Source organism: Dryobates pubescens, chromosome 17 (assembly GCF_014839835.1).
Source record: "Dryobates pubescens isolate bDryPub1 chromosome 17, bDryPub1.pri, whole genome shotgun sequence".
NCBI classification, from domain to species: domain Eukaryota; kingdom Metazoa; phylum Chordata; class Aves; order Piciformes; family Picidae; genus Dryobates; species Dryobates pubescens.
This window is the reverse complement of record NC_071628.1, coordinates 244278-272156: the sequence shown is the minus strand read 5'-3', so window position 1 is coordinate 272156 and position 27879 is coordinate 244278. Positions and strand designations below refer to the sequence as shown.

The 27879-nt window shown below is 47.0% G+C and overlaps 1 protein-coding gene across 3 annotated transcripts in view; it reads left to right on the top strand.

The window, feature by feature from the left end:
• Positions 1-2651: 2651 nt before the first annotated feature.
• Positions 2652-27879, top strand: part of ALDH1A3 (aldehyde dehydrogenase 1 family member A3) — a 35973-nt gene continuing 10745 nt past the window's right edge. The window contains exons 1-9 of one of the 3 annotated variants that reach the window (XM_009899895.2): positions 2652-2777; positions 6299-6403; positions 12203-12343; positions 14514-14643; positions 16311-16372; positions 19045-19173; positions 21779-21892; positions 24899-25001; positions 25954-26138. In XM_009899895.2, coding sequence (XP_009898197.2) covers positions 2667-2777; positions 6299-6403; positions 12203-12343; positions 14514-14643; positions 16311-16372; positions 19045-19173; positions 21779-21892; positions 24899-25001; positions 25954-26138 — 1080 coding nt within the window. In that variant the 5' untranslated portion in view covers positions 2652-2666. Of the gene's footprint in view, positions 2778-5812; positions 5876-6298; positions 6404-12202; positions 12344-14513; positions 14644-16310; positions 16373-19044; positions 19174-21778; positions 21893-24898; positions 25002-25953; positions 26139-27879 lie in introns of those variants that run through there. The other 2 variants (XM_054169284.1, XM_054169285.1) reach the window with 2 other exon arrangements.

Genomic DNA, 27879 nt, shown 5'->3' with positions numbered 1-27879 from the left:
GCAAGAGTGGAACACAGCAGGGTGATTCAGTAGCAGTGTGGCCTTTCATTAATAGAGCTTTCCCCCTTGCACCTGTTCCTGGCACATTTATCAGCTGCTACAAACTCAGGTAGCTTCTATTTGTCCAGGGTTTCTCTCAGAGTGGTGGCACAGCCCTCCTGGAGCATGTGAAAGAGTAGGAAATGTCTCACTGGCTCTGGTCAGGGCTCTGCTGATGCTTTTAGGGCATCTCCCGCTGAGCTCACTATTGAGCAGTCTGGGGGAGCCAGTATTTCCACCTCTGTGGATCTGATACAAACACCAGCCTCAGAGGACAGATCTCCTGAGGCTGGTGGAGTTGTTCCTGTTTATGGTAAGACTGAGTTTGCCCAACAAGGGTCCAGGCAGTGTCCACAAAACTCTGACAGTGGAACATTTTGTTATGCTGTGATATGACATGGAGAAATACTGCATACAGCAATGTGTGTTAAAGTTTATTGTTTCAGCTCATCCATGTGCTGTTGACTCACAATTCATTCACTTCATAGGGTCTTTTAAAAGCGTCACACGTCCCCAGACCCTGCGCGTGGAACTTTTGCCTCAGGTACATCTCACACTGCGCCAACATTAACTCAAAAAAGCAATAACGATGCCAAAGATGATTTTCCCAGGAACATTTTGTAACAAAATCTTCCTCATGAGGACTAGGAGTCAAGGTCATTCCACATGAGACAACCTGCTGGGGTGACTCTTCAGACACTGCTTGTCCTGGAACTTCTTATTCATCCTTCTCTTTTGTATTTTTGTCCTCTCTTGCAGGAGTGCTTTCCACTTCAGCTGAGTGTTTGTGTGGGCAGAATACAGACAAATGGATACGTTCAATTGGTACTGTGTCACCTCTGTAATGATTTCCTCCTCTCTCCTTGATACTTGAATTATCAAATTATTGCTTGCAGTGTTGTGATGCATATGGTAAATCCAGAAATGGTAAATTATCAGAGGCCCAAAAATTTCTGTTGCCAAACCATGCAGCTGGCACTGACATGGAGCAGTGGCCATGAGGAAACACACAGAATGGTCTTCCACCTCAGACTTTAACTTGTGCATCCCATCAGTCACCTTGCAGTTTCATTGGTGACATCTAAGGATAGCTTGGATCTACACTCCTCTTCATTGGGACTGGGAATATGTTGGGATTTGCTTAAAGGATTCTTCTAGCTTTGATGCTTTTGTAGCTTGTAGGAAATAGCAACTGGACAGTTAAAAATGGACAACTTAGAAATAAACCTTTCTGCTGTTGTAATGTCTCCCTTTATTTTCTGAGGATGCTTATTTGATTCTGCCATGAATACAAGGATATTCCCACAAATTATAACTGAAGCGTGTTCCAGTCTGGGAATTTGATCTTATAACTGTTGTGCAGGATGAGTCCTTGAGTACTGACAGTTCAATAGAAACCAGATCAGTGATTTGTCTAGTATGTAGATAGTGTGTGGGGGCAAAATCTTCCTTTGTGTCATTGGCAGCTCTCAGGAACCAAGCATCATCAGAGTTTTCACCTGGGCAGTGTACCTCCAAGAATATCCTGCAAGCTGTGGGAAAGTGGAGTTGCATTCATCAGTAAGTAGTTCTCTCCCTTCTGAATCAGCACTAACTCCTATGCTGCTATGATATCAGAGGCTATGTGCCTTTGGAAGCATTCTAACAGCAAAGTGCTGACTATTGCTGGGGATTACAGATTTTGTGAAACATTTTGTAAGATGACTTCTGGCATCTTGCCACTTGTTATATGGAAAATATGTTGTATTATCTTCCCTGTGTGTGGGTGTAAGGGTGCTTCTAAGTGTCCTGGCCCACAGCCTGCAAAGACTTACACATATTTTATTCAGAATGAAGTTAGGCAATACATAATGAACTTGTTCAGGCGCAGAGCCTAGATCTGTCACTTTAGACGTGTTCCATATCCTTTAGGACTTCTTGAAAGACAGCATCTTTCTCGATGTTCTGAGTATGCTACTATGGGTGTACTGTGCTGGAGGTGGACCATGTGGAACACAAGCATAATGGTTATCATTGTATGACGTTTCTGCTGAACCCTGCTGGGAGCCCAGAGCCTGGAGGGGAGCCTGCAGCCTGGACGTGAGCCTCACGGGGTGCCCTGAAGGGAGTCCCAAGAAGATCCCCGAGGAAAGCCCTGATGGGAGCTCTGAGTGGAGCCCGAAGTCCCGTGGGGAGCTCTGTGGGGAGCTCCGAGGGAAGCGCTTTAGCAAGCACTGAAAGGAGCCCTAAGACCCGCAGGGAGCCCCGAGTGGAGCCCTGTCGGCAGCATTAAAGCCCTGTGGGTAGCGTTGCAGGAAGCCTCGACGGGAGTCCTGAATGGAGCCCAAAGCCCTGCAAGGAGCTCCTCGGGGAGCACTGCGGGGCACACTGAAGGGACTCGAAGCCCTGCGGGCAGCCCTCTCGGGAGCCCCGCGGCGCCCGGCGCGGCCCGCTGGCGCCCCCCGTCCCGCTGGCGGTGGCGGTGCCTCGGCGCGGCGGTGCCGCCCGTTACCTGTGGGCCAGGGCCGCGAGGAGGGGCGGGGCGGGGGCGGGGCGCGAGGCGGGGGCGGTGGCCGGCGCGCGCGGTTCTTAAGGCGGCGCCGCGGGCTGTCAGCCGCAGAGGGTGGCGCGGGTTCGACGGCGCGGCCATGGCCGCCGTCAACGGCGCGGTGGAGAACGGGCAGCCCGACAAGAAGGTGCCGCTGCCGCCGCCGCAGCTGCCGCGTCCCCTGCGGAGCCTGGAGGTGAAGTATACCAAGGTGAGCTGGCGACGGGAGGGGAGGTGGCGGCGGGCTTTGCCACCGCGATGTTGCCAGTGCCCCATCGAGCCAGGCAGGTGGTGAAGTGCTATTTTTATGACGTAGAAATTTCTCCTTTACTGTAATTTTTCTTCATTTTCTGCTGCCCTAAGTAGGTATATGGGTGTAAGAGCAGTTGAATGGCTGGAGCAAGCAGGTGGCTGTGGCATTTCTAGGGGAGCTGTCGTTGCTTCAAACCCTAAAGCTAAAGAAACCACAAAAAAATAAAACAACCAAAAACTCATCCCCAAACCGAAGAAAACAAAACCCCAGGCTTGTGACACTGCCCAAGGTGCCCATGAGTAGCTCTCTCTGGCTGCATGGCAGACCTGGTACTGATCAGCGCCTGTCCGAGGTCTGTCTGCCCCAGGTCACCCTGATGCCAGCTTGCCATGCACCCTAGGAGACACTCACAACCCCACCTGGTAAGTGCTTGTAGCTTCACCATAGTGCTCAGCGAAATCGGATTTGGATGAGGTGAGCTTGGGCAGAGGCAAGAAGGGCTTTATCCCTGACCAAGCTGCTTGCCTGGGTTGCATTCAGCTGTCCTTGACCCAGTGTGGTACTCGCCTGCAGTGGAATGGGGCCCTGCTGGAAGTGGGTTCAGTGCCAGGGGGTGGGTTGGGGTCCTGGTGAATGCAGGGAGTGAGTAGGAGAGTCAGCGTCCTGCAGGACTGGACATTTTGGAAGGGGTCTGTGATGAGCCTGGGGCCACCCCACAGCTCCTTGCAATGAGTGGTGCTGATGCATGTCTTGGTGGCTCGCTGTCCTAACAGAGCTCCTCCATGGCCTTGCCATGGGACTAGGAGTCATCAGCAAGCACGCACAAACCCACATCTCTCTGCTCTCCGTCCATCTTGCCTTTATGGTTGCTCCTGACCTTTTGAAATTAACTGAAGGCTCTTCAGCTTGATAACAGTGTCCCTCAGAGGTGAGGAGGTTGGTGCAGAGCCAACCGCTGCTGCAGAAATCCCCGCTCCCTAAGGCAGCCATAGCCCTGCGATAGCCATGGCGCTTTTTGTTTCACCACAGCCTGACCCGCTGTCCTGTGCAGCGGGGAAAATGTCCCGGCTGGTTCCGCTGCCAGGCAGCCTCGACTGCCATCATTTGAGCCGTGTGGTTGGGCTGAAAGAGCTGGAGGGGCTGAATGAGCATATTAATTACTGTTCCATTGCTGTACGAAGTATTAAAATAAAAGGCAGAACTTGAAGTTCATTGTTGTGCAGTGAGAAGGAGTAAACAGCGATAGCCTGTCCAGTGAGGGGTTGATCTGAATTATGCATCCACAGTACTGAAACATTAGCAATTAGTGGTAAACAGTGAACTAAATTTGAGATCCCAAATTTGTCTACTTTTTCTCTGCAAGATAAACTTGTCATTTAGCAGCTATCAGATCTGCAGCTGCTGATCGCAGAATGGCGTAATGCTGCACGAGCAGCTCTTTCCTGCGTCCAAAATGGACACGGCTATTAGAGTTCTTCTTAAGCATCCAAACGTTCTGGGGTTTGTTATTTTTATTGTTGTGAACACTTTTTAATGCTCCTTAGGGAGCTGATCCTGTGGCCACGTATGTTTTAAAACATGTTTGTTTTCTCTCTGGGGTTTTGCCTGAGACTCTGTGCACTGGAGGTATCAAGGTTGTCTCTTAAAAGTGGAAACCAATATTAATTAAAAGTGTGAATTTGACATTTGATCTGATGCTCCTGCTGCATCTGAGAAAATAATGAGCCACAGGCAGTGTTCATAAAGCTGTGAGGGGTTTTCTACGAGCTCTGAGTTTCACCAGATGTTTACAGCTGATGGCACACTTCCTTCTGCCGAGTGGAGATTTTTAATTTCAGTTTCAACAAAGATCTTTCTTATAAAGCAGCTTAATGCCTGTCATGGATGTGTGATGGAAATGATCTGTCCACAGTGCCATGTCCCAAATCCTGGGTATGCAGCGTGAATGGCCGATATGCTGTTCTGTTTGGTTCCAAGTCCTGGCAGCACAGACTTGGGCCATGTGGTGTGATTCACAGAATGATGCCAGCTTCTGTGTTACATTTAAATCAGCCTTGTGCCACTCCTGTGCTTTACTGCTTCTTATAGGAACAACTCTTTCCCATCCCATCCCTTTTATGTAGAATTAATGTTGAATGCAGAGGAAAAGTTTACTTCCCCTAGTTGGGGAGCATACACCTGATGCCAGTTCCTGTCTTATCTCCCAAATTTATAACATGACTTCCTTTGTTAGTGAAATGAAGGAAAACTGAAGTTATGTAAGCGTTAAAATGGAGCAGTTGGACGATAGAGGTAGTTTGGGAGCATTAGTGTCTGGTTAATTAGTATTTCTAACTTTTGTTGTTGTTGTTGTGACTTTACCTGACAACTTTTCTGCCACAATTGTCTTTTTCTCTGCCCATCTGAAACAGGTGGGGCCAAAAGTGCAGCTTCTATACCAGTTACATTTCAGATGCTTTGTGCAGAAGTAGTCAGGAGAAACTCCTGTCAGACAAAAGCTGCCTAAGGAAGAAAACTATGACCCAAAGCAGTGGGAATTCTGAGTGTAAGGGATGTGCCATTAATCTCCTGGTGGTGTGTAGAGACTCATAAATAAGATTGCAAATATGGATGACTTCCAAGTAAAAGCACTAGCTTGTAGCCACTAACAGGCGACTAAGAAAGATTACTTCATCTAATCTTACTTAAAGTATATTTATAAAATGTAACACTGCCAAGTTAGATCACAGTGTGGCTAGGGGTGCATGTTGAATCAATTAATTGTGTATAGGTATTCATGTTCTGTTTACAGCGAGCAGCAGCACTCGAGTATTTAATGCATTTCCAGTTACGCAACACTGGGACTGTTTGTTCTTGCTCTGCGAATGCAATATTTTGAAACACTTAAAATCTTGTCACAGATGACTCCAAATGACGTGGGAGCCTTGATCTAGGCTGTGACCAGGCATGGTGGGGTAGAGCTGAGCCAATACTTACCACTGCCCCTCTGGGCAGTGCTGGGGGGCAGCATGTCATGGAAGGAGCCCGAGGCAAGACACAGACGGCCAAGTAACGCTGTAGGCTGACATTTCATTGGTAGCATGTAACAAGGGGCTGCTTTTGCCTGAACCATACGCGTTCCTCTTGCTGTCTGCTTGCTGTTCCCATGGAGATGTATTTCAAAAACTGTCTGTTTCTCATTGCCAAATTATGGTGTTACACTGTGTGGGCTCCATCCTCTGTCTTCCTCTTGCTCCAAACTAACTGGGTGCACGAAGGCTTTCTCGTCTGCTCTCTGGCTGAGGTTCTAGTTTGGATAAATGCTGTCTGTATCACAAACAGTCTCCCTGGGAGAGAGACTGAACACGCTTGATTCTGCCATCGACAGAGACTGAAGAGCCTTGGGACCTTTGAGGAGTACTTGTGGTTTTGTGAATTGTCTACATCAACATTTTTTTCCCTCTCTCTTCCCCATCACACTCCCTTTGCTCTCTCTGCAGATATTTATTAACAATGAATGGCACGACTCTACAAGTGGAAAGAAGTTCCCCACCTACAACCCTTCGACGCTGGAGAAGATCTGTGATATTGAAGAAGGAGACAAGGTAAGTGTTGTTGGAAAGGCAGTGCAAAGGTAGTTCCCAAGAGCCTTCATTTGCAGGGAAGCACAGAGAAGGAAAAGCTGGCTTTTTAGGACAGCATACATCTGGCCAGACACTGGGCTGGAGGTCTGGGACACTAAATGTACTGCTCAAGAATTACATGGGGTGGGGGAGATCAATCCTGTTCAGCTCTGCAGAGTCACTTTCCCTGGTAGGACCTGCCTGCCAAACACTGTCAGAGGAATAAGATTCAGCATCATTCTTGTGTTAGAGACTGGGAGGAAGCAGCCACTCTGAGGAGATAGCAGTGATGGGGCACGCACATCCCTGACAGAACACAGGCCTCGTGCTGGGAGTGGTTTATACACACGCTGTGTGGCAGCCTCTTGGAGACACTGAACTGAAACTTGCCCTTTTTGAAACAGTCAACAAGTAGCCTGAGTGTTTGGGGGAATTTAAGCTCAGTCATGCAAACACTGTCCACTGCAGTTGTGGTGGTGTTTTTCCAATGGGTACCATGGGTTCTGGCCCCTGCACAGAAGTGGCAGCTCTCAGTTGAAAGCAAACCAGTATTCCTCTTGAGTAGTCCTTGGCCCTGGTATGCTGTAGGTTAGCCTGGGACATAAGTGCTTGGATTTGGTAACAGTCTGAGATGAGGAACAATCAGATATGACGGGTTTTGTCCAAACCAGCTCATCCTGTATGAGCCAGCTGGCCTGATCTATGGCAAAGAGCTGGCCTAAGAGCTGGCTTTTTGCCAGTATGTCATGGGAAGGTGATTCACAGTTTCTCTGCTATACCAGGGCTTTGGCTGCTTGTTGCTATGGGCAGTTACAAGCAGTGTGGGCATTTCTGCCTGTACTATGGTATATTTTTCTTGGTATCTGAGCATGTCCAACACTTGCGAGGCCCAGTGCCTCATTTCCAGCTGGGTAGCTGCCTAGGGAGTCTTTTCCTAGTAGGAGTGATACTAGTTGAGCAGGAGAAATGTGGTTTCTGGTATTATACTGTGTAGAGTATAAAGCCTGACCTTTCTGAAATGGAAGCAAACTTGACAAGACAAACCTCCAGCCTGCCTGCAAATAGTGTCTAAAGTAGCTGTTCCTTTTAAATGGCACTAAGGCAGCCTCTGAGACCTATTGCCATGGGGATCCATGCATCCATGGGGCAGTTACAGATCAAGGCAGAACCAAACATTGTGTGGAATTGCTTTATCCTAACTGGGTAGGACACAACTGTGTTTAACTGTGGTGGCATGTAAATAGCAGAGCTGAAGCAGTCTCTGATGCAGCTGTATTTTGCTAGGCAGAATCCATGACGCTGTTTTTGTTCCTTGGGCTAAGTGTCTCCTCAAGCAGTTACAGAGCATTACATGAGTATTTCAAGCCTGCTTCTTAATGACTTGGTTAAAGAAAATTGTTGTGCAGAACTAAAAGGCCAGTTTTGCAGCTTGCCTCCTTGAGACTTGTTCCTACCTGAATTCATGGAGGACTTTCAGCTTCTAGCTTGCAGGAGAGTCACTGTAAACCTTTGGGGCCAGTCAGTGGAGCCCCCTGCCTGTAGATACTCAGCTTACGTGGCTGCCTCCTCAATGCATGGAATAATTGCAGGCAAGAACCTAAGTTAGCTGCCCCTTGGGTGCTGAAAGCCTCTTCTTCCACCACTGTACATCACACCTTTAAAAAATATTTTAATGCTCTAACTAGACTTTTCCAAGGGTCTGAGAGGGGTTTTGACCTGGATCTGGATTAGTTTGAAAGCAATCATGGATGAGAAACATTCTGAAATAGCTGTTTGGCTACTGGTGACACCTGACCGTGTCCCACTGGACCCAGAGTCCCTTGAGTCTCCCATTGCCCTGGATGAACATCCCTTCTTAGGTCTGTATCTCCAGTCTGTTGGAGTTCCTACAGAAAGCAGTGAGTTGTTTGGTGCTCTTCAGTGTCTTGCCCTTGCATGCCACCATACTTGGCTGTGCCAGTCAGCACCGCAGCAGAGGTGGCTGTTCCTGGTACTGGCTTCAGCTGTGCTGTGCCATGGATGGCTGTGCCTCCAGAGCAGACTGAGAGGAGGACTCCTTCCCTAGCCCTGAGCAGAAACCTGCCCCTCCCTGGCTGTGTAGAGTGTGTTTTCCTTAGCCTGCACATGAGGGGCGGGAATTTGGCAGCCAAGATCTCAGTGATGACAGTTTAGTCTGGTGCCGAAACTTGGCCAATACTTTATGAGGCTAAGAGCAAAGGTTTTGTTGTTTGTTCTTTAGTTAGAGAATTTAAGGCAGGATTGCCCTTGATGGGATAGTTGGGGGATAAAGGGAAGTCTTGTGTGGACAAAGAAGCCCTGAAAATAAGATAGAAAATGCTTCCACTGGATGCTCAGGGGACGTTCTTCCTCCAAATAATGGCTTAGTGTTTGCCAGGTTGATAATAGAGAAGGGAAAACTTTCTTCATTTAGACTTCTGCCCACAGCAAATAGTGCAGCCCCAGAGCTGCCACCCTGTCTTGTTACCATGTGAAGGCAACAGTTCTCATTGTAATTTCTCTGGTGCTGTCACTGAGATGCCTGTGGGGTTTCTTCCCTTCTCTCAGCTTGCCAACATCCAGCAAGGGCAGAGGGAAAGGTGCTTCTTCCTCAAAGGAGGGCCCAGCTCAGCTGGCTGCCACACAGCATGGACAACACATTCACAGCTGCGACTGTTGAGCAGACTGAACACTGTAGAGCATTTCATGGTCATTTCTAAGCAGGCCACATGGGTCTTTGAAGGGTCATTCGCAGTCATCCTGCCCTCCTTAGTTTGCAGGGGCAGGCTGAGGTAGAAATCTGCAAGAATATTATTCCCTACAGCAGGCCTGCAGTGCCCACAGTAACAGTTTTGGATGCTTTGGGCTGTTATGATGCTATTTGTAGCTGGTGTGAACTTGGATTCAAAAGCTAGAGCCATGCAATGTATAGACAGTTTGGGGAGCAGGTCAGGGAACCTCTTCTAGATGAGAAATTCATGCCTTTCCAAGGATGTGCATAATGGAAGCCTTTTGAAGCAGTCAGGAAAGACAAGACACCCACTCCCCTGGGTGTCTTCTGTCCCTTCCATGGCTCCTTACTGGCCAATCTGAGGCAGTGCTGTGCACGCTGGGCCTGAAGCAGAGCAAGGCTTTTTTGCAGGTGTTGTCCCTACACCCCTACTCACAGAGCCAGTGGGCTGATGGTCTCTGCTGTGCTCTGCAGCCTGCTGCTGAGGCAGGAGAGAGGACAAAGAGACAGGACAGACATGAGGCAGTGAGGAGCAGGGCTTGAGGCAGAGGAGGAAGGTGGAGGAGGTATCTTAGGACAAAGAACAGTGTGAGTTTATTCAGAGGAAAAGGGTATCTAGTTGTGTAACTGGGGGTTGTATCCCAAGGCAAACATGCCAGGTGGGCATGGGGGCTTGCAGGCATTTCCCAATGCTGCAGTACTTGGCTTTGCAACCTTTGTATTCCCTTAGTGAAGTCCTGATGTAAGACTCGTTAAACCTGTGTCGATCAGAGCTGAGCAGCAGGATGCACAGACCTCCTCCCCCCTGTGGGTTTTTGTCCCACAGCATGTCCCTGGCACCTTGACAGCTCTGAGTCTTTGTCACGCATTGTGCCTACCTATTGCAACACGCCTGCAAAGAACGTGCCATTCAGGCTGCCTAATGCCCAGTCCTAACAGGCTGGATTAAGAATGGCATTTCAGCCTTCCTGAAGAATTCCCTTCTGTTTGCTGATCTCCCAGGCCTCTTGAGGCTGTGCAGGCTCATGAGATCTCACTTGGTGGTGCTACCCTGCGAGTGTTTTGGGAAAGCTTTCTGCTTGTGTGACTCCAGTCTCCAAGCCACTGTGTGTACCCAGCATGCCCAAGAGAAGAGACAAGGATGGAGACAGCTAGTGTTTGCAGGAACTGCAGCAGAGCTCAGGTGCTCCTGTGTTAGGAGGATGGGGATTCTGGGCATGCACTGAAGTCCTCTGCCCACACAGCCATCTCATCCCAGTTCCTGTGAGTGCCAGGGTGGTGGGAAGTCCCTTAATACTGAGGGCATGTTGAGTTGTGGCCTCTACCACTGCAGACCTGGTGCTCTGCAGGTCAGTGCTCCCACCCTGGTCACAGAAGCTAATTAATCACTTGTTTAAACCTGACACACTTCCCATGTTTCTTTATCTGTTTTATCACATAAAATATTGCCTTCTTGCAGCTTGAGTTTTCATTCCAGCAGGCTGGATGGGAGTACATAACTGCAGCTGCTGGTGGTGCCTTATGGCTTTTACAATGTGCCAGTTTGAATCCAGATCAACATCCCTGAAGCAAACCACCCTGAAGACACATTCTGCCCGTGGGCACCAGGCAGGACATCCCTGCCTGTATATAGCAGCTGCTTGCTCCCACTGTTTCACCAGTGCCTCACTTAACCAGAGCCATTCTGAACCCCTTTACCAGCACAGGTTCCCTCCAGTGGTTTTCCAGGCAGTATAGATCAGACTGTTTTAAAGCTGGGTAACCTTCTTGTGAAGAAAAGGAGCCAAATTTAGGGTAAGGTGCTGTTTCAGTGAGTGGTGACTTGCTGTTTTCTCCATGAAGTTTGGTGAGAAGACAACATGTCTCCTAATAACATTTCTCTTCGTTGAGCACCACACGTTTCTCCGTGAAGGGAGAATGGCCAGCCCTTGGTGGATCAGTGCAGAGGCTGACTTTGTAACTGTGTTCAGACAAGGCTTGAGATAAGACATGAATGAGAGCAACTGGTGAAGTGCTAGGAGGGCTAATAATGGCCTGAAACCCTCCCTCCTTTCCCACCCCAGGAGCCACATTGCTGTGAGGTGTAAGTTCTCCATCAGCTAAAGGGAGGCACGGGCGGTGCCAGACATTACATAGAGCAGGATTCTGTCTAAAACCAGGGTGAACTGTGGTTTATGTATGCTTGGGGTACAGTCTTGGCAGTGTGGATGGTGATGGCAGTGTTCCCATTGACTTCATTGAGTCGGGAGGTTGCTCATAGTTTCATTTTTTTTAACCTACATATGTGGGAGGAAGGGAGGAGTCCAGGGCATAAGGTGGCCAGAGCAAATGCATGAAGCTTCTTTGGGGGTGGTAGTGTGGGGAGAGAAGGAATTCACAGCTCAGGTAAAAAGAGTTAGGTTTGGTCCAGAGCGTGGTGAAGATAGAGTGGCACTAAGTCTGTGTAGGTGAAATGCCTTTGTCAGACCAAACAAAACCCTTCCCATCTGGCAGAATGTTCTGAAAGGATCTAAGGGAGCTTTTATAGTGAGTTAGCTGCTCATGGCATGGGTTCCAGTGGCACTGAATGGTGGGATCTGAGCTGTGACTGTTCCCTTGGATAAAACTGATGTCTGCTGGGGGACTCTCCTTCGCACACTTGTTCAGAGGTCTGTGATTCAGGCATACCAATGGCCTGTCATGCTTAGGGAAGCTGTAACGGGAACAGAATTGGGATCTTGTTTCTCCATCCTACCCCAACTGTCACGTCCCCTATCAGCAGCAACACAATTCTGGATTATTGTATAAACAAACCAGTTGCATCAAATTACCCTTGAAACACCCTGCTGGTACTCTGACCCCAAGGCTGATATGAGCCCAGGCCAAACCCAAAAATTATTGCAGACTTGGGCCCAAATCCAGTGAAATGGAATTGCTTTTGTCAGACAGCTTGGGTTTAGCCAACCAAACATCACCCAAACATCACCTCGGAGGCAGCCTGATGGGATTTCTGTGCCGTTGTCCAGCTCCTTCCTTGTTAACCTGAGGCTTTCTTCTGTATGTGGCTACTCTAGCCTGATGTGGACAATGCAGTGGAAGCAGCAAAGGCAGCATTCCAGAGGGGGTCTCCGTGGAGACAAATGGATGCCCTGAGCAGAGGACGCCTCCTGCACAAGCTGGCTGACCTTCTGGAGCGCGACAGAGTCACCCTGGCAGTAAGTGCTGTGATCCATGGGCGGTGACAAACCAGCAACAGATGGCTGATTAGCCCAGCTCAGCCCTCTTGTGCTGCATCCGTATCTACCAAATGTTTTGCTCTTTCCTCTCTTTATGAAGGGCAGAGGAGTCCATGCAGAAGTCATGGCTTATTTCCTCATGCTGCAGGATGATTTTAGGGCTCTTAGAAGGATGACTTCTCCAAAATTCTAGCTAGTTATTGAAGTGATTACCGATACCTTTATTTCAGCATTTTTTATATTCTTTCCTAGTTTGTCCTCAGTGTTCACAGCTGTCTCCCAGTTTTTGTCCTAAAGAAAAAAAAGCCAAAACCTACAAAGAAATCCCCTCAAAATAAACAGACCCAAACCAAACCAAACAACCCCAAACCACTACAACTGACTCGGTCCTTCTCCACTGCAAAATGTCAGGCCACTCTGGCTTCTCTGCAAATTGCTTCCCCTAAAATGGGGGGCGAGAAGGGAGAATCTTTCTCCTACTGGATGTCATCCAAAGTTTAAAATGTGTGTAAGTGGGAACTGATTCTTTCCCTGCTGAATTTACTGGCTCAGGAAAATCTCTTTATAGCCGTGAAGCTGTGCTAACTTGGACTTCTGCACTGAAGAGCCGTTGCTAATGATTCCCCATCCTGTCCTAAAGGAGTCCCTTTGGTGCAGAACAAGGGCAGTAGGACCCAAGCTAAAATGCACTGCTGTTGGTAGAAGCCTTTAGGTTTTGTGGGCCTCAGACATCTTTCCAAATCATACTTGCAGATCCTAGAATCTCTCAGAGCTGCTGTCAGTTCATATCTAAGATCTTGGACCTGAGCACTCATCAGTTCAAAGCTCTGTTCATCTTCAGGAGAATGGCATTTGTGACAGTCAGTGCTGTTAGATACGTTCAAGTTCCTGAGCCGCTGTCCCACTGAGGTCAGTAGGACTCAACATACGTGGGATGAACTTGGGGGCCTGTACTTGCCTGACTGTTTTGAGGTGGGTCTCTTTCTTCAACAGTGTCTCTTAACCACATGACAGCCTCCAGTTTCAGCAGGACAAACCCAAAAACTTCAGGTCCAAAGGCAGCTCTGGCCAGCAAATAAAAGGGGAAAAGGCATGTTCTGTGTGTGTGAATACACCCTCCTCGTGTGCTGCTCGTTTTCTGGGGTGACTTCAGAGGAGCCTCCATTTTCCATAAACCAGGACACTCGTTTCCAGCTTTCTGTTGTCCTGATCTGGGAGGGCTTGTTTGGCATTGTTATTTTCACTGCAGAAAACCAGCCATAGCTGCCTTGGCTGCATGCTAAGGAATGACCTATAAAAATCAGTTGTTTTAACAGACATTCAGAGTGGATAACAATCCCAGCCATTCCAAGAGGAATATCTGTTCAAGTGCTGTTTGGACCCTAATGTCTGTGGATGACAGGGTATGACTTCATATGTAAACAAAGATGTTTCAATCTACCAAGGGATAGTACTTCCTTTATGGATGTGCTGGCCATGTGCACCAATATCCCATTGAATGTCCTGAGTACAGAACAAAGGATTCACTGAGCTGATATCCAGAACAGTGTGAAGGACACAGGCTGAGACTGGACTTCATTTGGAGCTGCTCAGCATTGGTGCAGCTTTAGTAAAGCAACTTCTGCCTTGCTTTTGTCTCAGCACAGGTCTGAGCCCAAAGGCCATTTTACCAGAACGATGTAAAAAATGTGTTTTCTATCATCCTGTGGACAAAAGAGGCTTTTCAGAGGTTGGTTTTAGGGCTATGAAGTAGAAAAAAGAGATTTCCAAAGAAAAGGAAAGTGACTGATTTCAGTGACACCATCTGGAATCCAGAACATCTGTGTTGGAGGGTGAGATACAGTGAAGTCATGACACACAATTTCTGACCAGTGCCCCAGATCACAGCCCTGTGTCCCACCCACAGCCACCTTCTGGGGGCTTTCAGAAAATGTGCTTTGGTTTTAATCCCTGCACAAAGCGAATGGGTCTAGGCTCCAGCCCTCTTTATTTGCATTAAGAAGCTTGTTCCTTACATATAAGGGAAGGGAAGGAAAGGAAACCCCACATATGCATCATAAGGCAAAATAAAATGGAGAAGGAGTTTCTCTACAAGCTTTTCTTAAGACAAAACCACTTGTCTGACAGTGCATGCAATTCGTGTTTGCAGACTCTGGAGACGATGGACACAGGAAAACCTTTTCTGCAGGCTTACTTTGTTGACCTGGAGGGCTGTATAAAAACACTGCGGTACTACGCTGGCTGGGCTGATAAGATTCAGGGCAGAACCATCCCAGTGGGTAAGTTCCTTCAGAGCTGGCATGGGATCAGGCTTGAAAAGGTGGGATGGAGGCCTGCTGGGAGGGGAGGTGCATGGAAAGGCCAGCTTCTGAAAACCTGCAGAAATAGTCTACACTTCGTTCCATCTCAGGATGTGCTTGAGTAGCTGTGTCTCAAGATTTAAACTAATGGTAGGACAATGGCAGTGCCTCAGTAGATCTCTGGAAAATAATGGATAGACTCTTTTGTTGCTTTTGTAACAGAGAAACCTTTTGGGGTTTAAATTCAGACTAATTTTTAAAGAAAAAACCCTAGACACCTTAGGGGAGTTTATTCATCAGGTATGACTGAAATGAATTCAAATGCCAGAGAGCATGAGGACAGTGGTTTCTAGAGAGAATTACATGGAGGCAACAGAGCTCCTGCTGTCCTAGATGCCACAGGGATGTGGCAGAGGTTTGATGTGGAATGCACCAGTGTCTCCCACCTCACTTGATGTTCCTACATCCCTGTCAGTGCTGGCTGGCTCACAGACGTTTAGAGAGATTGCGTAGTGCTTTTTCTTAACCTTTATGAAAGAGAAGGTCTGAGATGTTGACTCCTCTCAGGAGCCAAAGCACTAAGGTCTTGGGGGAACCCTGGCAAGTTTTCTGACATTTGAGAAAGGTTTTCCCATGTTTCCTAGGCTGCAAAGCTAGAGCAGTAACACTCCTGTGTGGTGGCAGGGACAGAGGGAACACTTTGGTTCAGCTGTAGAAGTTCAAATACAGTTTTGGAGAGAAGAGTGGATGCCCACAAGGCACGATGGGCAGCAGGGTGTTTTCAAAATCAGCCTGTTCTGTCCCTGCATGCAGGTGATCACTGAGACTATAGGCACTGCAGGCAAAAATAAATCACCAGAGGAAGGGCTCCCAGGGGCTGTATTGGGTCAGTCTGTGCAGGCAGCAAAGCAACATCAGTCTCACAGACTGAGCTCTGTCACCCTTATTCACAGAAACATGGAGCTTTGCTTGGCTGGACACTGCTTATTTGTCCTGATTTGAGCTCACTTCCAAAAACTGTAATTAGGAATACTCATGTTTTCTGTCAGATCTTCCCAACAAAACTAGGTTTTCAGCAAGAATGAATTTGTAAGGAAAATGTCTTTCCTGCTTTCCCTTTGAAAGAGCAATAGCAGTGGTTTATGGTGGTTGGTATTACTTTAGTCCCAGAGTTGCATCTTTTTGTGATCTCTTACTCACAGTGCGATTCCTGGTACACTGAATATGATTCCTGTACATAATGGAGTTAAGAACTGTCTTCCTCAGGGGGACAAGTGCTTTGCTTCTTGCAGTGAGACACAATTTGAATGAAATTTGTGCTTGCTCTTCAGTGTGGCAGGGACTTATCCTCCCCATAGCCTCACACAGGGAGTTTGCAGAAGGATTTGAAATTTGAACCCCTGGTTTTAAAAGGTTCCACTGTGACCATATGCAGTGTTTGGCTTTTGAGCTAACACAAGACCTGTTCTTAAACGGATCCTCATCCATCTGGGATGTCCCAGAAGCATGAGTCAAGATGAACAGATACCAGGTTCTTTGTCTAATGTGGTTTCAGTTGTGTCCCCACCCTGGTAATGTGCAATTGTCTTACACTCTTTCTGCAGAAGCAAGGATTCTGACTGCTTTGTGGTGCTTTTGTCTTGCAGATGAAAACTTTGTCTGTTTCACCAGGCATGAACCCATGGGTGTCTGTGGAGCCATAACTCCAGTAAGTAGCAGTGATGGTGCCCTGCATCTTCCTTAGAACTGGAAGAAGTACATTAACACTCCTCACCTTCTACTGCAGCCATTTGCTTCCTAGTTGAGTACAGCTGTTCTGCAGGGAACTCCCCATTGCAGTTGCCTGATGCAGCTTCTTGGTTCACCCCTGTGCCAATTGCTCTTGGCAACACAAAGGCCTGTGCAATGGAAGGGTGGGTTTCCTCATCAAAAGCTCTGCTCCTCTCTAAGGCTCACACCAGCCGTCAGAGACCAGTCTGAGCTCCGACTGCTGCACTGCTGGGACAACCATCTTGCCATTACATGTGTTAGCTTTTTGTTGCCTGGTGCTGACGCATCGTTTTGAGTTTTAAATCATATCCATTATTAATAACCCCTGGCTGTTCTCTGAGCTTTCTGTGATTAAATCTCACTGACTAGAGTTTTCTTTTCCTTGAGGTCTCAATTCTCTGCTGGAGGGGCAGTGTGGCTAGTTCTTAGCAGGTTTAGTGTGTGTTGCTTGCTCTGTTTAAACAGGAATACTTTACAGCTATGTGGGAGACATAGCTTGTTCCTGTCTGGTTGTAAAATGCTTTGAACATGGTATCCTACAGACCATGAGGCAAATGGTTGTGTGCCAACATCCTCTGTTTGGATACATGGATCAGTAAGAGTCTATGAAAGTTTTTGACCTTTTGGGTAAGATTATAGGAGAGACTGGAAAAAATGCATGAGGGGTATTGGATTTGCTGGATTCTGGAAGCCCCAAGTCTGAAGCAGTTCCCAAAGATATCTGGGGAGATGTTGCTTTTTAATTCAGCAGGACTGAGGTTATATCTCCGATGATAAGATGATAATGGCTATTCAGCAAGGTCAGGGTGAGGCGAAGCAGAGATGGTCTGCACTAGTTATCAAACGTTTGGCTTGATGACTTCTACACAGCTCTTCTGGCTGAACAAGCAATGTGACTGCTCATGAGCAAGCAAAGTTTGTCACTTAAGATTCAAACATCAGGTTCCTCCTGTTGATCACCATTTAAAAGATATCTAATGGTGACACTTCAGCCACCTCTGGTACTCAGCAGTGCTTTTGGAAACTATTACTTTAAAGGCCTGTCTGTAGGATGCTATGTCCCCACTGTGAGGGGACATAGTGGGACCTCTAATATTTCAGGTTGACCTTGCATCAGCAATAAATACAGCAGAAAGTCCAGAACTAAATTTGACTCAACACTGTGTTTGTTAAAAGGATGGTTGGATCAACAAAACCATATCTGTCTTCAGTTTACTTCGAACAAATCCCCTTTGGTTTTTCCAGTTCGATCTCTAACAGCAGCAGTCCGTGGGTTTGAATATTCCTATTTGATGTAAAGAGATTCTGTCACTATTCTGCATATGTCTGCCTAGAACAATCAACAATCCTCCCTTTTTCCTGTAGCTTGACTATATTTAAAACAACAAGGGAAGTTCTTAGAAAGTACAGCATATGACTGAGCTTTATTCCCAGGTGATGTTATGAAGCAGCCCTGGAGTCCTTTAATGTTACTTTCAGAAAGCTCCTAATGGAGTTATGCTCTGAAAGTGTAGAAAAATAGTGTAGGTGTGGATGGCCCAAGCTGCAAAGTCAGCCCTTCTGGAAGGCTTAGAGGAAAAAGACAAATGGGCAAATCATGGGATGTGTCCATTGGAGGAGATCACTGAAACGAAACAGGTCTGGGAAAGAGGGAGAAGCTAGCTGAAGAACAGCACATTGATGGAATTCTGCTTTGTCTCAGGGCAGCTGAGTTAGAACAGAACTCATCTCTTAAAAGCGACACAGCTAATTTATTTGTAAGTGTAAATTTGTGGATTCCTAACATATTTGGCTTCTTTGTTGATAGCTGAAGGCCCTTGGCTTGAGTCTTGACAAGAAGTCCCCTTAATGTTGGCCTGCTTCCATCATTCCTAAAGCAGCATTAATTATTTTTAATGAAGAAATCCTTTCTGCTGCCAAATGACCTTTCTGAAATTCAGTGTGAGCTACATTTTCCACTTCTTGCTTAGGCTCCAAGATCTACAAATACACATGAGCATGAAAGAGATTAGCAGAGAGGAAACTGATGTGGACTGGTTCCTAATTCCAAATTAGAAAACTAATTGGAAAGGAGCAGTTTACAATTTGAAGGGAATGTAAGACCTCCCCTGGATTTCCATGAGTGAACAGCCACTGCAGTTTCCTGGCTATAAACCTGGAACCGAATGAGGTTGTGTAACTCCTGACTGCTCGGCCAGTGCCTAACACAGAAGAAGGAGGGCTCTGAACCAAGCAGTGGCACCCTGTAATTCCCCCACATAGGGAGGGTGTGCGGAGATGATGCATCAGGACACTGCATCCAACACATTTTCTGTGAACAGCCAAAACCCTACAGAAAATGTGATCAGACTGTAAAGAATGAGCTCACATCATGCAGAGGTTTGTCCAATGTACCGGATTAGCTTGAAGGCTGCCAACAATATTTGGGATCTCAGGGGGAAATCAAGGAAGTTATGGTCTGCAGTCCAAGCAAACAGTGTTGTGAGCAGCTGCTTCTCGTTGTGGCTTTCCTCCCAGTTGTTTCTTTCTCGCTGCGAAGGTGGGGGAGATGCTGTGTGGAAGGGAGTGGGGGACTGGCAGGCTGCTCTGACCAGCTCTGTGTTCTCGCAGTGGAACTTCCCGTTGCTAATGCTGGTTTGGAAGATGGCACCGGCACTGTGCTGTGGAAACACTTTGGTTGTTAAGCCAGCTGAACAAACTCCCCTCACCTCGCTCTACATTGGCTCACTGATCAAGGAGGTAAGGAAACCTGAGCATCCTGTCTAGGCACTGTTCTGGTAAGGTCTTAAGCAATAGTGTACTTTGAACTAGCTGTGGAGGCTTCTGGGGTTTAAAGATGTTAAAGCCTCACAGAGGAAAGTGGGAACAACCTCTGGTTTCAGTCCTTCTTACAAAGGCCTTCATGACTCTTTCCAGTAGTGCCCAGTGACAGGACAAGGGGCAACAGGCACAAAGTAGAACACAGGAAGTTCCACCTGAACATGAGGGAAAACTTCTTTCCTGTGAGGGTGATGGAACCCTGGAGCAGGCTGCCCAGGGAGGTCATGGGGGTCTCCTTCTCTGGAGAGATTTCAAACCTGCTTGGATGTGATCCTGGTCAACCTGATCTAGGCAAACCTGTTAAGCAGGGGCGGGGTTGGACTAGGTGATCTCCAGAGATCCCCTCTGAGCCCTACCATTCCAGGATAACTGGCAGTGGCTGGCTGGGAAGTAGCAAAGATCACAAAACCTGTAGGGTTTTCTCCTTTCTTAGGAAGCTGCAGAGAGAAAAATAGGTGCTTTTATTCCTTTGCCTTCTCTTTCCCTCTGCCAAATGAGGGAAAGACTACAGCCCAGTTTGATTAGACAATAGGACAAAAAAAGTGTGATTAGACAGCAGTTGTGTTTGTACCATTTTTAAGTGGGATAATTCAACCAAGGCAGACTGCCGTGGGAAACAATTCTTCATGATTTCTGTGGTTTACAGAACAGGTTAGCTAGGTCTGACCTCCAAATCCAATTCGGTATTGGCATAAAGGGAAGATCATAGCTTGGGATGTTAAAGTGTCGGTTTAGGGCTTGTCAGGTAGGATCTCAAGTGCCCTCAGATCTAGTAATCATACAGAGGTGGTAAGAGGTTCACAGCACTTCCCAGAGCAGGTCAGTGTGTCAGCTTCCTGCATTTACATATATAAGTTACTGTGAGAAAGACTGAAGAGGTTGTAGCTTTTTCCTCTCAGTTGGAAAAGTCTGTTTGTCTAATGATAATGATGATTTAATCTGTTCTTGGCTTAGCTTTGGAGGAAATAGAAGGAAATGTTAATAATTGACACCTAAAGCTCTTCCATCAAGAGAAGAAGTGCAAAAACCCTGCCAGTGAAGGCTCTTTCATGGCTTCTAACAGCACTGCTTTTCTCACTCTGACATACAGCTCCCCACACAGGCATAACACTTCCCCCCCCCCAAATCATTCAATTCATGTGAAAATTGTCTTTTGAGCTGAAATTCTAAGCTGCCTCTTTCTCCTTCAAGGCAGAAGTGTAATTAGAGCAGAATCATTTTATTTGAAAATGCTCCTTTCTCCACCCAATATTAACTAAACTCTGTGCAGTTTTTCAGAAGGATAAGTTGTTGTTTTTTTGTTTGGTTGGGTTTGGGTTTTTTCTTGAATCTTTAAAGGCAAAGCTGTGTGTTAGGTTCAATGAAATTATTTAGGGCCAAACAAAGTACTTTGGCTTTCACTTTTGCTGAAAAACAGAAAAAAACTTCTTGGCTCAAGGCGACCTGAACCAACTTTTAGCTTCCTTGCGGCTTTGCTGCTGACTCCAAACACCATTACTTGCACAGTTTGATGTGCAGTGTGTTCGTGAAAACTCATCAGCCAAGATGCAAACTCTGTGAAACTCACTTTGATCATTGGCACTTCCATAGAAGAAATCAGACTGCCTTCCCAATGTATGAAAAGAAAGAAGAGGAACAAACAACCCTTGTGAAGATCATTTGTGCAAGGCAGTACACGAGCAATTGTTTCCATTTTTCAATATGTAAAGAAGCAACTGCATCTATAGAGATTTTATATTAAAAAGCCACCAGAAACAAGGGTTTAATATCCTGCAATTCCATTGTTAGGAGCTGCAGGGAAAACAACCTTGTGCAACCAGTAGCAGGGGAGGGCTGGCCTTGAAGAGCATAATCCTTGAAACTCTTGTTTCAGGAAGCAAAACCAGACCAGTAAGTCCCACACTTCTCGCACTAGAATTTCACCTAAAGTTTTGCCATTTGTCTCTCTTGGCAAAAACACTAGTTGGCTAATCTAGGTTGTAAATGTGGTGGAACCTGGCATAAGTCTGTTACCGTCTGCTCTTGTATTCCTGTTTTATTAGCCCCATCATCAAGTGAGGTTTTACTGACTCCTTAATCCCTCTGGCCCCTGAAGAACCACAAATGTCAACCTTTGTTCAAAACAAACTTTCATTCAGTTACCCCTTGGCTCCAGCTGCACAGCAGTAGCTGGGGGCCAAGTTTGGCCAGAAGACTCCTTCTCTTTTGACTTGAAACTGGGAGTCCTCCAAGAATTCTTACTGAAACTTGGCATTTCCTAAGCATGGGTGTTACTTTCACCCACGTCTGCTCCAGCTGGTAGCATGCAGCCATGTTACTGGAAAGCCTGGATAACAGTGATGTATCTGGTACAGGCTCCTCCTTCCTTGTCTGCAGCTTGCAGTTCTTAATTACAAGGAACATTGTGCAGCTAATGCAGGCTTCCTGAGAACTGAACTGCACTTCTCAGAAGCACAGATCAGCTCCAGAGTGCTCAAAATCTCTCTCTCTCTCTCTCCAGAGCTGTATTTAACCTCTGTTTCAGGTGGGTTTCCCTCCAGGTGTGGTGAACATTGTGCCAGGCTATGGCCCCACAGCTGGAGCTGCTATTTCTACCCATCACAACATTGATAAAATTGCTTTCACTGGGTCAACAAAGGTAGGTGGTGGATTTGTTACAAAACATCTACTGTCTCTCTCTGCATTCTCCTCTCAAACTGCCTTCCACATGAGACTGGACCGGTGAAGTGTTGACGGTTTCTGTATCCCCAGCACCAGTCCCCATCACGTTCCACGTGACAGCCTTTTTCAGCTGGTTTGTGATTCATCTAATTCAGGTCCCTGTGCTTGTGATAATCCCATCTCTGTTAGCTGGGTTTTGCCAAACCACCACGTTGCTGTAAGAAGTGTAAGTAATAGATGCTCTGACATGAGGCATGGCAGTCTGCAGGAGAGGCTGGCAGTGACTTAATGTCATGTCATTGACCTGATGGAGCTTCTGGGCACATTTACCTGCCAGTCCTGCCCTGCCAGCGTGGGCAACTAGAAAACATGTCAGTCAGAGCCCTGAACAATTCTTCTTCTGCTTTAGTTACCTCTGAGGAACTATGACTTAAATGAAAACATGGCCTGGTGCCCAAGGCTGCTTCTGCTGACGTGGATGGGATTAACATTTGAGCTTCTTTTGAGACCTGCACAGTAAAGCACCTTCTATTTAGTTTTTTTTATCCCCTGTAAATAGTTGTGACTGTCTTGCTTATGAGAGGGATGGAAGTGAGACCTCTGTGCTATCAGACACCTATAGCCACACATGGCTTGGCCTAGTCCATGTGACTGAGCACAGCTGTGGCATGCAAATATATTGGTTCTCCAGTACACTACTGCAAATTCTCAAACAAAAGCTTGCTTAGAAACGTGAATGTTTTCCCACCTGCTGCTGTGATTGTTCTTGCAATAGATCTATACACCCTCTGAAGTGGGGCAGCGTCCCAAGGGATGGAAATACTGACCCCAGTGGCTGCAGTAGAGGCAAATACAGCCCCTTCACTTTTATTTCTTTGAATAACATTCTTCTCGCTGAGCACTGGCCAAATTCACCCATTCCTATGTCTATCCTCAATACTGCAGAGTGTCATCTAATTGCATAATGATGATAACCTGCCTTGAATAGTTTTTGGTGGGTAAAGGTAACCCTGAACACGCAAAAGCTGCTGCATTTAACAACAGTGCCATCTAGTGGCTTTGTGTGCACTCTGGTTGCTTCCCTGGTCCCACAGGAGAAGGCGTTGCTAAGCCTCCCTTTCTGTCTAGGGATCATGGAAACAAACATGAACACAATCAAATAAAAGTTCACAGCTTTTACTCTCTTGCTAGTTGCTCTAATCTGTGAGTGCACCCAGTGACATGCTTCTCTGCAAATCCTAGATCAGAACCTTTTAGCCCAGATTAGGTGCTGGTTGTGTGACCACGGTAGAGCTTACAGACTCATCCAACCCACATGGATCTGTTTGGGTTTTTAATGAAAAAGCAGTGTCCGGTGGATTAGGGCAGAAGGAAAATCTCAGTTGCTGGGGCCTGTGGGCAAAAAAATGTAAACATTGTGCTTGTCTTCTTAATCCATGGGTGTGCAGGAAACACCAAGGGAGACAGATTTTTTGCTAATGCATGTGTAATTTAAAAGTGTTCTCTTCCCTCTCCACCCATCTGTGAGTTCAGCTGCATCTCTGCAGTATTTGCAGCCTAATGCTACTGGTTCTGAGCCAGGAAGTGAAGCTAATTCAAAATACGTTTTGACTTAGTTTTAAAGCCCCAGCTTAGGCTAAGTGCCAGCCTAGACATACTAATCTTAACCTCCATGAGAATTTTCCTTTCCAGATTTCTTCTTTTCCTTTAGTTTAACTTCTCTTTGACCAGCTAGCTTGTAGTAACGTCTCTTGCAAAGCAATGTGCATCTGCAGCACGACACCTCACTGATGTTTTGCTGTCTCTAGCACTAGGCTGCGGTGGGCTAGAGATGATCTGTACTGCCAGGTCAGGAGTTTTGCTTATGTTACCAAGGCAAGCCATGAGAAATGCAGATGTGTAACTGCCATCCAGCTGCCTTGTGCTTTCTTTGGTCATAGCTCCGCTCCAGGGCAAGAGGATTTTGGGGCAGGAATTAAGATTGCCACGTGCACAGACAACATACAAGAAAACCAGGTGCACACTGAGGACATTCAAATGTAAGACCACATCCGAAAAAAATAACCTGCCTAGCTATTGAAACTCCCAAACAGTTTTCTCTCGCACTGTTTGTAACAAAATTAGATCACTGAATGATTTTGATGCTGCCTCTTCTTGCAAGGAATTTCTTGTCCTTTTTTTTTAGAATAGAGAAATTGCTGGTTTGGTGTTACCAGTGTGAAAAAGCAACAGTGCAGTCAGAATTTGGGAAAAACATTTGATATGAAGCAATTTTTTCTGTGAGGGGGGAAAAAAAGCCCTTAGTTTGACATTACTTCGATTAAATTCTAGCAGCAGAGCAAATCCTTCCCTTCAGGGGAGGGTGGCCAGATAAATCTCACCAGCTGGTCAGGTTCCTGAGCAGAAAGTGCCACAGCAGAGCTAGCTGGACTTTGTCTCTTGACATCTCGAAGGTATTGCCTTGGAAAGAGGATGTCTCAGTTATTTGTGTGTATGGAGCAGCTCAGCCTAAACTGTCAGAAGAGTTTTCTCCTAAAGGTCAAAAGCTACCTGGCTTTCTGGTGTGGGAGTGAGAACAGATAGGAACAGTGAACTCTTGTACTTGTCTTGCCTTGATCCATTCTAAGATGAATTTTTTTAAAGTAAAACTTGTAAACCTTGGGGCCCCACCGACGGCTGGGGCTGCTCACTAGCTTGCACTGGGTGGGAAATGCCTTGTTCTGCAGCTCTGGTAGCAGGTAATGTTGGGATGCAGTTCCTGTAGCTCTCCCACATGGCCTGCCCTTTCAGAGCTGCCTAAAACAAACAATTCTGGGGCTGTTTTTGACCCAACACATCATAGCAGCTGGAAATTGAAGCCATTTAAGTGTGTTCTCACAGACTTCTGCCTGCTTCGGCAGCCCACCGGGCTCTTCTACCCTTGTTAGCATCACAAGATTTCAGTGGAAACAGCTCCTGTCCTCTTTGTGTCTCAATGCCACAGGTTGGAAAACTGATCAAGGAAGCTGCTTCTAAAAGCAACCTCAAAAGGGTGACATTGGAGCTTGGAGGGAAAAACCCCTGCATTGTGTGTGCAGATGCAGACTGTAAGTATTGGCTGCTGGCTTTATTTGCTGTAAGGGATTCTGAATGTGCTGCTTCCTGTGTTTCTCTGCTGGCCTTTGCCACGGGATCCGCCCCACAGGCTCTGTCCAAGAGCAAGATGCAGTTCTGCTTCGCTGCAGTCCTTGCTCAGCGTATGGCAAATGAGCACACCATTATACTGTTGCCTTCCCTGGGCATGCTGCAGTTGCAGGTCCAGCTTGCATTTGTGTACTTCTGCTGTGGTGGTGCTTTCCTCTTGGTTGGCAGCGCTCCAGAGCCTGTGCCAAGCAGTGGGAAAAGCAGTTTCCTACAATGCAGCCCCTCTGCAGGCATTCCTTTGACAGGAAAGTTTTGTAGGACCTGTTCTAATGCAACTTGCACCTCTGCTCTGCAGGACTCCTGTCGCATGTCTCATTGTGAATTTGTTGCATTACTGAGTAGGTCTAGGAGATGTGTAACCTGGGCCCTTCAAAGTGGTTGGAAAGTACTCTACAATGTCCTGCACAACACAGCAGGGGTCAAAAGGCAGAGGTACTTGTGCCCCTGCCAGCAGTGAGCGTTGCAAGCCCTGGTCTGAGCTGGCTGTACAGCAGTAGGGCACACTGCTTTCTGAACGAGCACTGCTGCAACAAGGCTTTGGGAACTGATGCACGGTATCTAGGAATCACATCTGAATTCCCACAGCAAGAAAAGCTGGTTACTGTCCTCAGTGAGTCCTTGTGGAAGAGATTACCAGGAGCTATGACAAACCAGACTCTGAGACAAAAGGCAGGAAGAGGGGTGAAAATAAGAAGAGGTCTGGTTTGAAGGCAGTAGAAAGCCTTCTATGGGTGTGACCACCGTCAGCATTTTATGAGGAGGCTTTCAAAAAGCAAGGGAAAAACAAGTCTGGAAACACTGGAAGGCTGAAACTGTGCATGTGGTAACACTTTTGCCTCCCGGGCTGTGTGGCAGTGGACTTGGCAGTGGAGTGTGCCCATCAGGGTGTGTTCTTCAACCAAGGACAGTGCTGCACGGCTGCCTCGCGCGTCTTTGTGGAGGAGCAGATCTACCCTGAGTTCGTCCGGCGCAGCGTGGAGTACGCCACCAAGCGACTCGTTGGAGACCCCTTTGATGCCAGAACCGAACAGGGGCCCCAGGTAACTGCCTGAGAACACTTACTGTTTGGTTTTTGCTTGTGTTCTTGTTTAATTTTCCTGTGTAAATATTATCCTTACAAGTATGGCCCCAGCAGAAGTGCCGAGGGGTGAGTAATGTATCATGGCTCTATTTTGCTCCCTATTTTAAATACCAATTAATCACAACTGTTGAAATGTTATGTTGTAATTTTTTTTTAAACACAAATGTACTTAATTCACTTCTGATCCAGCTTTATGGAAGGAGCTGTCTCCCTGGTACAGTAATACAAAGCATGTTGCAGTGAGCAATAGCACAGCACAGAGGAGTGCAGCTGTGGAAAGGGCCATTCAGCTACTTGGCTGCATGGGTGATGACAAGTAGTTAGAGCCCAGGGACTCCTGAGCCCCACTTTCCCTCTCTTCTTCTGCTTCCTTTCTGATCCTTTGGAGAAGTTTCAGCTGAATTAGGGAGAAGAACCATGCCAAGCTGCTGTCACAACCAGCCTCATTGATGCTTCCAGAGCCTTCCTCCTACTTTTCTCACTCTGAAGCAATCTGAGCTGTGGTGGAGAGCTGTGGAGGAAGATGATGCTTGGGTCAGATCTTCCAACAGGGCCACTGCTTGCTATAAAAAATAAAGTTGGAACCACATAAATCTATAGCCTAAGCCTCTTGTTCCCAGTACTGCACTCTTTTTCTTCCTTGATGCTGCGTAGGAACTCTCAGAGAAGGGATGGCTGTGAGGACATCTGCCCCCCTTATCTGGATCTAGGCCCATTTGCATGATTCATGCATGGCAAAACCCCATTGCATGTCCTCATGCCTGGGGAATAAGATGATGTACATCCCCTGTTCATTCTGGGGCTACATCTAACCCAGTAACTTGCCTGGAAAAGGCCTGCAAACTTCTCATCAGTTTTAGGAGCATGCTTCAGCAGAGATAAGTTGACTTTCAAACCATTTCAGAGTCTGCTCTTCCCTTCTGATAAGGGTCTATCAGCTTTTCAGGTTTGCGTTTTGTGGGGTTATTTTAACACAACAGCCCCTGAAATCATAAGGATTAATTGTGAGGCTTTAAAAGGTGAGCAGAACACATGGAACTGGGCTGCTTATTTCAGTTCATCCATGCTGCCAGCTCTTGCTTGGCTGTCAGAGCAGTTCCCTGAGAGCACTGTGGCAAAGCACCATCCTCTGGCGTCTCTGCTGTGGCTTAAGGGAGGCTCTGTACATACAGAGGCTTGACAGGATGCTTGGTTGCAGGGTTTAGTTGATTGGGTGGTGTTGGATGATAGGTTGGACATGATGATCTCGAAGGTCTCTTCCAACCTGGTCTGGTCTGGTCTATTCTATTCTATAACTAAGGATAACAGTTAGTCAGAAGAGCAGCACCTGGTCAGATTTTAAGTTTGGTCCATCTGTCCTCCTTCCCTGTTCTGGTTTACCCGTTACACTTGTAGCTGAGAGAGATAGCAAACCCACAAACACACATCTGGACTTCTGTGCATGCAGCTGTCAAGTCCAAGATGGAAAGGTATTGAGAGAGTGGGAGGAAACTATTGATCCTAAATCTTTCCTGTGGCTGCCAGAGCAAAGGAACAACCACTTCCTCTGCAGCGATGGTTGCTTGCTCACTGGGGCCTAGGCTGTAAGATGCCACACACAGAAGTTGAAGCGAGAGAGAGAAGTGCAGTGTCACAAGGGCTTAAAACACCCTCAAAAGTAGCAGTCACACCTGTCCACAAATTGCTGTTCAAAGATGAAG